The 11,091-nt window shown below is 43.1% G+C and overlaps 1 protein-coding gene across 2 annotated transcripts; it reads left to right on the forward strand.

The window, feature by feature from the left end:
* The first annotated feature begins 5,813 nt into the window (after window positions 1-5,813).
* On the forward strand, window positions 5,814-10,689 carry LOC100174875 (transgelin). Of its 2 annotated transcripts, XM_078105106.1 has the most exons (6): window positions 5,946-6,151; window positions 9,012-9,044; window positions 9,148-9,334; window positions 9,425-9,596; window positions 9,755-9,857; window positions 9,979-10,689. In XM_078105106.1, the coding sequence occupies exons 3-6, from the start codon at window positions 9,155-9,157 to the stop codon at window positions 10,127-10,129; spliced, it is 606 nt and encodes a 201-aa protein (XP_077961232.1). In that variant the 5' UTR covers window positions 5,946-6,151; window positions 9,012-9,044; window positions 9,148-9,154; the 3' UTR covers window positions 10,130-10,689. The 2 variants fall into 2 exon arrangements, with proteins under 2 accessions (XP_040038315.2, XP_077961232.1); XM_040182381.2 differs by lacking the exon at window positions 9,012-9,044 and having other exon boundaries at window positions 5,814-6,151.
* The last annotated feature ends 402 nt before the right edge of the window (window positions 10,690-11,091 follow it).

Genomic DNA, 11,091 nt, shown 5'->3' on the forward strand with positions numbered 1-11,091 from the left:
GAGTGAGGTCACTGGGGGGGGCGGTTAGGGTCCAGTGGACCTTTTAGTGTTATTAAACCTTCAGCCGTCACAACACTGAAAGCACGGTGGGACTAGGAAGAGTGACGGGGGCGATGACGATGGAGCGCTGTGTTAGTACAGCTGATCGTCTGTTAGGATCTAGGGTCGTGAAGTGTTGTCGTTGTTCATTCACTTAAAGGCCCCGCTGTGTCCTTATTGACACGCGGGTTGCAAGGATTGACTCTTTGCTGCGTGCTGATATACATTCACGTCGACAAGCAACAAAAACACAGAGTTAATAAATGCCTGAACACAAGCATTTCTGAGGATGTAGCCATGGCTGGTTGCTGTGGCGACAGGAGCACAGTAATGATGTTAAACACCACAGAGACTACAGAAGCAGCACTGCACCACCTCTCGCTCCGCCGCACCGCAGCAGTCCGAGACGTTAAACGCCTGCTGTACTGTGCTCGGTCCTGCAGCAACAGAACAAGTGAGGTACCAGGTGAGTACAGTACCAAGAAAATCTTCACTTACGACTCTTTCACAATCATTTGGTAGAATGTATAGAGCAGAAACAGCAAAACCCTGTAATCTTGCACAGACCGTTTTGATGTTAAATGTCCTTTCAGATCTTTGGATGGGTTCAATACTTGTCTTGTTTATCACTTGGTCTCTAATGAGGTCGTCTTGACTCCACACTGGTGTTTTCACAGGAATTAGCATAGCAACAATATTTAGACTCTAGTTTTCCATATTCAAATGTGAATGTTATTTTGTGCATAATGTATCTATATTTATCAACCCATAAGTTGTTCTTCCACCAAATACAGTGGCACAGCTCGACGTAATTAAAAAAGAAACTTTAATAGCCACCAGTTCTCTTCCGCTCTATGATGAGATATTCTCCACTGACAGTGCATTGCAGTAATGCATTGCAGTAATGGCCTGATCGGAAATAAAGCATGCAAACAGGCGGTTAGCCCCGTGTTATTACAGGAATAGTGAGGGGAGTTTTACGTTAGTAGAGGACTGACGTGCTGACTGTTAATGACATAACAAATCAACAGAACATAACAAGATGGATGGACAAGCCTGGCCAAAAGGCATCCAATGTAAATCTCTATTTCTTCTATGGCCTTGGCCTTAAATGAACCCAAAAAAACATACATATTCGCTGTAAGGATGAATCTCTCTTGACTGGCCTTGATGATGCATTCACAGCCATTTACCTTTGCCTCCTCATCAAATTTTCATCCGCTCTGTGACCGGCTCTCCGCAACTGATTCATTACGATCCCCGTGATGGGCCGGCAATAAGCGGAGAATCATTTCATTATTCCTCTCCCCTGTCACTTGTTTTTTCCCTCTCTGCCTCTTCATTCATTTCATAAAGATGAAATTGGAGTCAGCTTATTCCTCTCCGGAGCCTGCTCCACTTCCAGCCTCCTAATGTCTCGGCCCATCAATTTGTGTCAGTCTCCATTCTGCTCTCCGCCATTGACTTGGTCTCCTTCCGGGAAAGCCCTGCTAGGCACTGTCTCTCTGCCCTCCCTCCCTCTCTGTCTCCATCTGGTCCTCTCCTCCTCCACCTGACGCCTTTCTTGCTCTTTCCGCTGCTTCCTCCACCTCCACATTTCACTCTGCCCTCCCGCCTTCCTCTGACCTTCTCCGTCCTCTTTAGGCCTGCTTCCTGTTTTCTGCTTTGTGAAGTAGTGCCAAAATGAATATTTTTAACAACCACTGACATTTCATTTTGACCTGGCCACAACAGCCAGGACGGACAATAAATATATTTGATTTTAAGGAGGTTTATTGTGCTGCTTGAGAGCTAATACGTCCTTCCACAGCTGAAGAAAGATGTGTGAGAGTGCAAGTTTGTACAAATATCTGGCCCAATGAAATCTATCCTGTACTGAGCGCGCCGAAGCCTCCGTCACTTGAAACACCCTCAACTATTATCCTACTGCAACGGAAACCGTGACACACAAATGCAGTTTTGCTGTCACGCTGGATTGCTTTTAGTCAGCACTGTCAGTTTCACAGCTTTGGAAGTCATGCTTGGGGGTAATCCTGGTCTTTTATCTTCGTGTAAAGACCTGAGCAGAGGAAAATTGTGAGTGTGTCTCAGATACAAATCTTCCGAGGTTGTGATTTAGAGGAAAAAGCCACAAGCGTTTAACGCCTTCTATTATTAGAGCAGCTCCTCATATGTTCAGAGATAACATAGATTACCAATACTCTGCTCCTGCTGCGTCTGCTCTCTGTAACACAGAGGGAGACATTTTTTTACAAAAGACCACCACACAACCGGCTCCATACTGAATTACACCAGTAATATGTGTGATTTATAGCGTGATACAATTAAGAAAAATCCTAAAGACTGTATCCTCAATGTCCCAAAACAACATGGTAAACCTCTAGCTCCTGTGCAACATGATCCCCAAGGACCCTTGGTTCAAAATGAGTCCCTTCTGTACCCATCCCCCACCCACGCACCTTGGCCTGCGGGATAAATGAACGGAGGTCAATTAAATCAAGTGGAATTCTTAAATGCGATTGCGTTAGATAGCATTCAGTTGGCACCCATCAGCTGGGCCAATGAAGGTAAAGAGCGGCGCTTGCTTACGTGCCGCTGCAAGTGAATCCTTTGCTTGGGACATTTTACAGAAGCCTTGGCACGCAGTCCCATTTCTTAAGGGTAGAGGGTGCAATCACCTGATTTGATCCAGGACGTAAACAAGTAATTATCTGATTACTGTAGTGAGTAATCACACACATCTCCACCTTGAACACGTGAATTGCACTGTAGACCCTTTTTTCTGCACACCTGGTTCCCGTCCCATCGCATTATTAGAGGGGGAAGGAGCAGAGCCGAAGATTTATATGGACATTTAGGGGTCACAGTTGAGGGGCGGCGTGACAGCAGAGCGAACGTTGTGTTTAGTGGTGCAGTTCACACTGACACACAGCACCTCCAAGAGGACCAGCTGCACACTACAGGATCAGGCACTGCAGCACCTCCTGTGGTCTTAATCTAGGCTTCTTCATTCATCCACATATTTCATCGTCCCTTCTCCCACAGCTCACTGCTACTGATGATCTGGGACTGTGTGCATGACATGTCTAGATTAAAATCATCCCTTACACCGGTGGTACACTGTCCGTTTCTTCCAAAATGCAAGATCCTTTTTTTCTGTAGGTTTTTAAATATGAAATGTTGTATGAAACTAAATTATGATAATTCCTTTCAGCTGACACACTACTCCAGTATATGGAGACAAAGTTTCAAGGGCCATTGGTACATCACGTTAGCTGGCAGTTAGCCACAGTAGCTTTTACAGAAATATGCAAACCTAATCACGACTTCAGTCCCATGACTAACAAAATGAGGCAATACATTCGCAAAGGTTAAAAGCATAAGGAGCTTCCTTGGCTTGATACCAATAAGTAAGATTGAATGATTTTGCCTCCTTGGTAGTCATGAATTCCGTAAAGCTTCAATTACAAAATACAACATGTGCGTCTTTTATTTTAGAATATTAGTTGCAAAGGATAAACAAAGTTCCCTTTGTTGTACAAATCAACTTTATTTCTGTGGGAGCAACACTAGATTATATTTGTATAAATGGGATATTTTTGTTCAGCCATAAGATGTAAAGACAAGTTTCTACAACTGTGCTAACAGAAAATGCTAACATTCTGTCCATAGTTTATTCTACTAATTACAATGCAAAGACGCTGATAGCTAGCAGGTATGTTCAGTATGCTAATTAGCGCTACAAACAAAGTACAGTTGATCATGTCATTTATAAAGTTGTTGACACTTCAGTCTGGACCAAAGTGGCAAAACCAACCGATTGACCAGAAATTGAATAGAAATATCTATTTAGGTTTTTAGATTTTTATTGTTGTGCTTTTAATGTTTGCCTATATTATTAGAGTCTGTTGTCTTTGAAATTATGTATTTTACATTTTATGAATGACAATTGTGAAATGAACGTGTGCACATGTTCAATAAAAAAAACAACAGAGCCTGATGTTTCAGGTGAGCTTTTAAGGTGCATAAACAATTGTTGGGTTTTTAAGTAGGCTTTTGTTGCAATTATACAGATGGAAAATAACAAAAACCTTCGCCACCTTTCTGTGATGGTTGCCGTTGGTGCTCACTCGTTCGTCTCCATCCATTTATTGTGTTTTTCTGTGTAATGTATTAATAGTTTTCACCCCAATGACGTCAAAGTGTTGCAGCCCTTTTTCAATTAGCAGCTCTCAGCATGGGCGTCGACCCCCCGAAGTGTGTACTAAATGTGTTAAAGCTGGTTTCCCGACAAGGTTGATTCCAGATAACCATGAGTGTAACATAATAATAATATTAATAATACATTTAATTTATACAGCGCTTTTCCAAATCGTCCCCTCGTTGAACATTTAAAAAATGCGGATTTAAATATAATGGTGTTTCTTTGGCTGTTTGCACTTATCGACAGTGAGACAAACTGTCACCAATTCTCCTCCTCCAGAGCTCAATCACTCGTTGAATTTGTCTTCTGTGTATTTTCACCATTGACATGTTCGCTGCATAGTTTTTTCCATGTTCCATATGACAAACAAAGCTTTGTCATATGGTTTAAAATGAACAGTGCACCAAGAAACACCCCATTCCACAGTGTCATATTTGGGTGGTCGCTACTCGTGCAAGGAGTACTCAGATTATTTACTTAAATAAAAGTCTTAAAAATGTAAAACAAATGTAGTATGCTCAAAACATATGCTTAAAGTATCAAAAGTAGAAGTTTTTATGATGCAGATTGAGAATGAGAATGAGCCCTCTCTGTGTATTGTAATGAACTTACTTAGTCATAATCAATCATCATGTAATAATAAGTGAAATTAGATAAAGGCAAAAAAGGGCAAAGTCTGAAACATGATCGATCTGGACAGATTTAAATTGGATAAATCAAAAAAAATAAAAAAAATGCCCAATGAAATCAAACCACCACACAAAAGTACATAACACTTCAGGGTTGTGTTTTTTCTTTTTAATTTACTTTTGATTGATTTGGCAGTAATTGTTTATTTTATACAAAGCATGAACTCAAATAATGTGTGAAAAAGGTTCAGCCGACTGCACTTTCAAGGGCTTACAGTTTATGTGCCGGAAAGAGCAAATCTTTTACAGCAACAAAACCGCTTTCAGGTTTTGATCATTAACCGTTCAGACTGTTAGATGTTTTTTTAGATGAAAAACATACTTGACATGAATGTTCACACACACACACACACACACACACACACACACACACACCCATAATCACGGCCGTTGGGCTCGGCGGGTGACTTCTCACGTTGTCAACTCCTCTCAGTGATGTCACGCATGATGTCACGTCTGATATCTCAAAGGCCTAATCGTGTCCTGACTGGCTTCAGTCAACAAGGTCAACCCGGCTGGAATGCCACGCAGGGAGTGTCTCTCCTCGCTGCCACGGAAACCGCCTGAACGTACAGCGGTGGCCTCCGCAGTTGTTGTTGAGAGTCAGTTGCAGATGTCGCACTTCAATTCTAAACCTCGTCACGACAAAATGTTGTGATGTGTTAGAAACGCTTTCTCTCTTTCTATGCTGTTGTGCGTTGTCAGATATTTACATTCCACGGCTGTCTGTCTCACACACACATTACCAATTATTCTCCCACCCTTCAGCTCCAGTGCTCTTGTGTAACTCCCTTCCTGTGCTCGCTCTTCAGGTTTCAGTTGTTTTTTTTTTGTCATCCCTCGCTCCCTCCTTCCTAACCCTGTCTCGTTCTTTTGTGGTGGAGGGAGACATTTGGAGAATTCTTGTCTGTGACCACACCAAACTATGCGTCCTTTTTTTCCCCCTCCTGTCCTTTTCCTAAATAAGGAATTTCAATTTACTTGGGGGAAGAGAATGTACAAGGGGGCGGGCCATATAGTGAAATAAGAGGACAGGAAGACAACTCTCTCTCTCTCTCTCTCTCTCTCTCTCTCTCTCTTTCTATTGAAAGAGGCCAAGTGATATATTTCAGACAGCGCTCGGTGTAGGCAGTCCTGTTTAGTGCACTCAGCAGGGAAGAAGAAGAGCGGGAACACAAAGCCTAACCCACCTGTATTCACCTGAAAGCTACTACACAAAGTAAGTAAACAGCTTTTCTTATTCTTTTGTTTCCTCTCTGCCTCGTTCATCAATCTCAGTTTTCTGCTGTCTTGCTGGCAGACAAAAGATTTCTTTGTAGCTTTAAGCTTGTGGCTGACGGTACAGGAAATGTGAAAAAAGGTGTAATACATCATGCACCCCGCCCTTGCAAACTGCGTCCTTTCCTCTTTCCTTCCCTTCCGCCTGATCATACACAGAAAAGCCTGAAGTCTATCGATTTGTGTGCGACGTGATCATGTAACTTCTCTTCCTTTGCTCTCCCCACTCTCATCATGTGCGAGACCTCACGGCCTCTTCAACATGTAGCCACTACTGTCTAATGATCAAGCGTCATTTTCTAGTTCAACACATGGTCTGAGCGCCAAGCGTTCAGGATACGTCAGTAAAAGTTTGTCACATACGTTGTCACGTTTATGGTGAAGTCGTAAGCGCAGGCGAGTGCGAGTACAGAGAAAGGGGAACTGTAAGAGTGTGACTTCAGGTGCTCTGTGGGCTTTTCTCGCTACCTTCAGTGAAAAGGTAAAAAAAAGAAAGTGCGCTGAATGGGAAGTGTGCGTCAGCAGCAGCTGCAGCTGAGGCTGCGTTGGCATAATCACGTGACCTAGTTAATCCGTTGTGTTCAGATAATAAAGGTTACACAACGAGCTTTTGCTCTTTCCCGGACCCCTTTTGTGAAACATGCAGAAACAGATGACAGCGAGTTAATGTGACACACAAGGTGAAGCGTTTGGTCAGGGGAACAACTATAGCTGCATTTGAGTAACACGCTTAACCCCCAGATGACACACGGGAGCGGATCAGTGGGCTTAATCAGAGGGCTCCGAGTAGCAGTCAGGGTTTTAAACACTATGTGAAGGTAAACCAGGGGATTATGGGAAAGCTCACTAAATAATAACTAAGTGAGAAAAAAGTCAGCCACACCAATTTGCAGTCTTATTTTTAATTGACTAAGCTGGTTTGCTTTGACTGTAGACCTCATTGTTACTTACAACAGTCATATTACCGACGGCTGAAAAGGTTGAACTGCCCACAGCAAAGGTTTACTTCACAAAAGCAGAATATTAATCTAGTTGCAACCCATTTAGACACATTCTGTCAAAAGAGGAGTTTCGATGAGGTGCTGACAAAATGCATCACCACAGTAACCTCCTTGTCGCAGCATGTGTGAGCAATGAATAAACCGGTTACTGACACTTGTTTTCCATATTTAGTCACTGCTGAAACTCAAACGGCAGTTATTGACATCATGGCGTTCGTGTGGCGTCGGAGCCGTGACTGTGATTACAAGAGGTTCTCATTATTTACTAGGCAGCTCCCGGTTGATTCCTCTATTCGTAATCTTCCAAAACACACATTCAAACATCTGTACCGACCCTCTACTTGAATGGCTTTGATCCATTCTTGTGACATCCAATCAGCTGTTTGAGTAGTTCAGAGAGCAAAGTGCAAGTTTGAGATAATCTGAAAGTTCCTCATCCCTCATTGTTCACTGCATGCAGGCAGGAGTCCTGATGTTTGCAGCTGCTGGATGCTCTTAGGACAGATTGAACCTCTGTGTTTGAGAATAAGGTTGTTCGTGGTCGTTCCTTTACTTCACCTTTATCGTTAAAGTATAGTTGTTTAGCGGAAGTTTCCTCTCCCCCACATGCCCGTGCAACCACAACGTAGCACAATGAACAGTGTCCCAAGTGTGAACTATGGCAGCAAGCTAGACACGCTAGTGATCCGTCACATCAGCACATACTGCGTGATACTGAGAAGCTTCTGTTTTCAACATATGCAATAGGTGTTTCTTTCTGTCCTTGCGTTGAACCAATTAAACCATAATTAAACTCACGCTGTGTCAGCAGCCGTGCAACACAAATGTAGTATCCATATATTTGCATAACACATTGCAGTGTTAACGCAGTACACCAAATGTCTATGCAGTAAAGTTTTCCTCTCAGCTATAAACATCTCCATACGCTATCTGCTTTTCTAGTTCTTCAAAAAATGGTTCTTGGTTTCATAACTCCATTTCTCAGATACGAAAAAGCAAGAGCTGCGGTTTGGCAGCTTTCGTGTTTTAACAGACTGGAAGGAGGATTTTTTATTTTTTTTGTCGTTGCCATGGTGATTAGCAGTGTTGTTTTGTTTGGACTCATGTGCACAGGACATGTCAGGGAGGGCGGGAGGAAGGAAGTGACAGCCGAATGAGCAAACAGGATGCAGGGAGTGGGGAGGTTCTAATGAAGCCAACAGGAAAGCTTGTACTGCATTAATAAGTGAGATAGGCCATCGGTAATTACTTACTGCACGCTTGTAATTCTTCAAGACATTAGCATTACGCTACACCATTTCCAAAGTACAACATGTCTTTGTTAGATGAATGTCTGGAAAAGGGAGATAAAAAGCTCCAGTCTTTGGCTGTTTACAATTTGGCCAAACTGCTTGTTCACTTTCTGGTGGAGAGAAAGACGAGAAGCCGCCATCTGTTTCCCCCTCTTTTCTGTCTGTGTGCTTAACTATTCTTACCAATGCCTGCCTGTTGCTTCATATTTAACACACAAAAAGGAAACTGGTATCAAACTGTGTTTCCCAAAATGTCAAACTGTTCCTTTATGCATCAATATCAGATGCTTGATTTCAACATTTTAAGTCAAATTAGTTTCAATCCAAATTATAAGCTCAACTGACAGACGTTCAAACAACCTAAACAGCCTCTTAGGGACCAATGAACCCCTTCTTATTCTGAAGGTTTGAGTTGAATAAGTTCTCAAAAAAACATTTAGTAGAAACACATGCACAAATGCACGAATCAGGAAGAGCGTAACTCTGAGGCTATTTGTTCTGACTGCAGGCCAGTGCTGTGGGTGTGAGCAGGGATCAGAATGTGAGCGTTCTGCCTTATATTAAACAACCAAAACTGTAAAGAAATACGCCGCCAAGGAGAGACCTTTGCTAAGCTTTCTAACATAATTTTCCCCTTCCGACAGAACCAGCATGGCAAACGTCGGTCCTTCTTTCGGTCTCTCCCGGGAGGTACAGAGCAAGATTGATAAGAAATACGACTCCGAACTGGAGGAGAGGTTGGTGGAGTGGATTGTCGTTCAGTGTGGCCCTGAAGTGGGCCGGCCGGAGCCGGCCAAGACCGGATTCCAGAATTGGCTCAAGAACGGATGTGTGAGTGTCGTGTCATTCATGAGTGTGAATAGAGCATTGTAGTTTTCATTGTGTACAGTTTATTTACGGGGATGTGCTTGTTTTGTCCAGGTGCTGAGTGAGCTCATCAACAGCCTGTATCCCACCAACAAGCCAATAAAGAGCATCAAGACCTCCACCATGGTGTTCAAGCAGATGGAACAAATATCCATGTTCCTCAAAGCAGCAGAAAACTACGGCGTCACCAAAACTGACATATTTCAGACTGTAGACCTCTTTGAAGGTAAGACAACCAGCTGAACTGATATTATTACGGGAGAATTTTGTAGATTTACAACAATTGATTCTGTATTCAGCGGCGAGGAGAACAGAGCACAGGTCACCGCCCCTCCCTGTGTTTGCTGTGCGCTCTGTTCATGTGAGACTGTTGCATGTCCACAGGAAAGGACATGGCTGCTGTCCAGAGGACCTTGATGGCTCTGGGTAATTTGGCTGTGACAAAAAGCGACGGGTGTTACAAAGGAGATCCCAACTGGTTCCACAGGTGAGTTTGAGGGTTTTGAACTAGTCTCTCTGCGGGGATTTGGTAACACAAAGGAGATGTTATTCCGTCGGCGAGGAATGAGGACGTGGAGCTGAGGGATTGTGTGGCCGTGTGTGTGCAGGAAAGCCCAAGAGAACCGGAGGGATTTCTCAGAGGAGCAGCTGACTGAAGGCAAAAATGTCATCGGCCTGCAAATGGGCACAAACAGGGGAGCATCTCAGGCTGGAATGACGGGCTACGGGCGACCCCGGCAGATCATCAACAACCCGTGAATCCGTGAAGACGCTCCATCGTCGGCCCTCTGAAAGGCCAGAGAGGACCACGAGGAGAAGTGTAATCTGACTGTTTGCAAGGATAAACTGGACTAAAACGGGAACCAAATAGAACATCTGCACATACTTCATGTCGAGTAGGTCTAGACAAATAGATACCTTAAAGTTAAGTTTTTCTTAAACAAGAATTCCTTTTTTTTGCACGTTTTAACCCACTTAAAACTTTAAGTTAACTTAAAACCTTTCACCTCATTTTTGAGCTCTGGAATTGAATGAAACAAGTAGCTGCCTTGAAAGTAAGAAGTCCTATTTGGTTTACAATAATGTTAAGCACAACATGTTTAGCTTGTTACCTACAACAAACTAATCCACTGACATAGTCGACCGTTTAGTCCTTTTAAAACGTGAATCGGCAAACACAGAACACAGTTTGCTTTAACTGCTCCACAACACGATCCGCAATTAGATTTGCGTTCAATATGTCGTACCTTCTTTTTAACGTCTAAGAACGTGATGTATACTGAGAATGATTTCGAAATAAAGTTTGATTTGCGTTTAAAGGAGCCTCTTTTGTGATGAATAGATTAACGGTAGAGATTATGAAAGTAGAACGCTTGGTCCACACATACTGATAACATTATTGATCACTCAAAATCACTTTACTGTGTGATTCTTTATGGCCTGGTGGCATCAGGTAAACAGTGAAAGAGATTAGTAATGTCCATAGCAACACCATGATAAACATGCAAAAGTCTCCAGGTAGGATCGCACCTGCCCGTGTTTGCTTTAAAACTCAGCTGTACTCCACACAGAGATAAGCACAACAAAAAAAGCCCAAATGTGGGAGGAGGGAGAACGTGGTGGGTGGGAGTGATGACTAGTGGGGCTTGAATATTTCCTGGCCGGGATTTGCCCGGTGTAATGGAACGAGGGAGACGAGGGCGATTCAGAGGAGGACTATC

The sequence above is a fragment of the Gasterosteus aculeatus genome, chromosome 7 (assembly GCF_964276395.1).
Source record: "Gasterosteus aculeatus chromosome 7, fGasAcu3.hap1.1, whole genome shotgun sequence".
NCBI classification, from domain to species: Eukaryota; Metazoa; Chordata; class Actinopteri; order Perciformes; family Gasterosteidae; genus Gasterosteus; species Gasterosteus aculeatus.

Bases quoted from the DNA above. Each gene is read 5' to 3' on its own strand.
- LOC100174875 (XM_040182381.2), top strand. From the start codon at position 9,155: ATGGCAAACGTCGGTCCTTCTTTCGGTCTCTCCCGGGAGGTACAGAGC. The intron at 9,597-9,754 runs GTAAGACAACCA...GCATGTCCACAG, and splicing joins GACTGTAGACCTCTTTGAAG to GAAAGGACATGGCTGCTGTC. The intron at 9,858-9,978 runs GTGAGTTTGAGG...GTGTGTGTGCAG, and splicing joins GATCCCAACTGGTTCCACAG to GAAAGCCCAAGAGAACCGGA.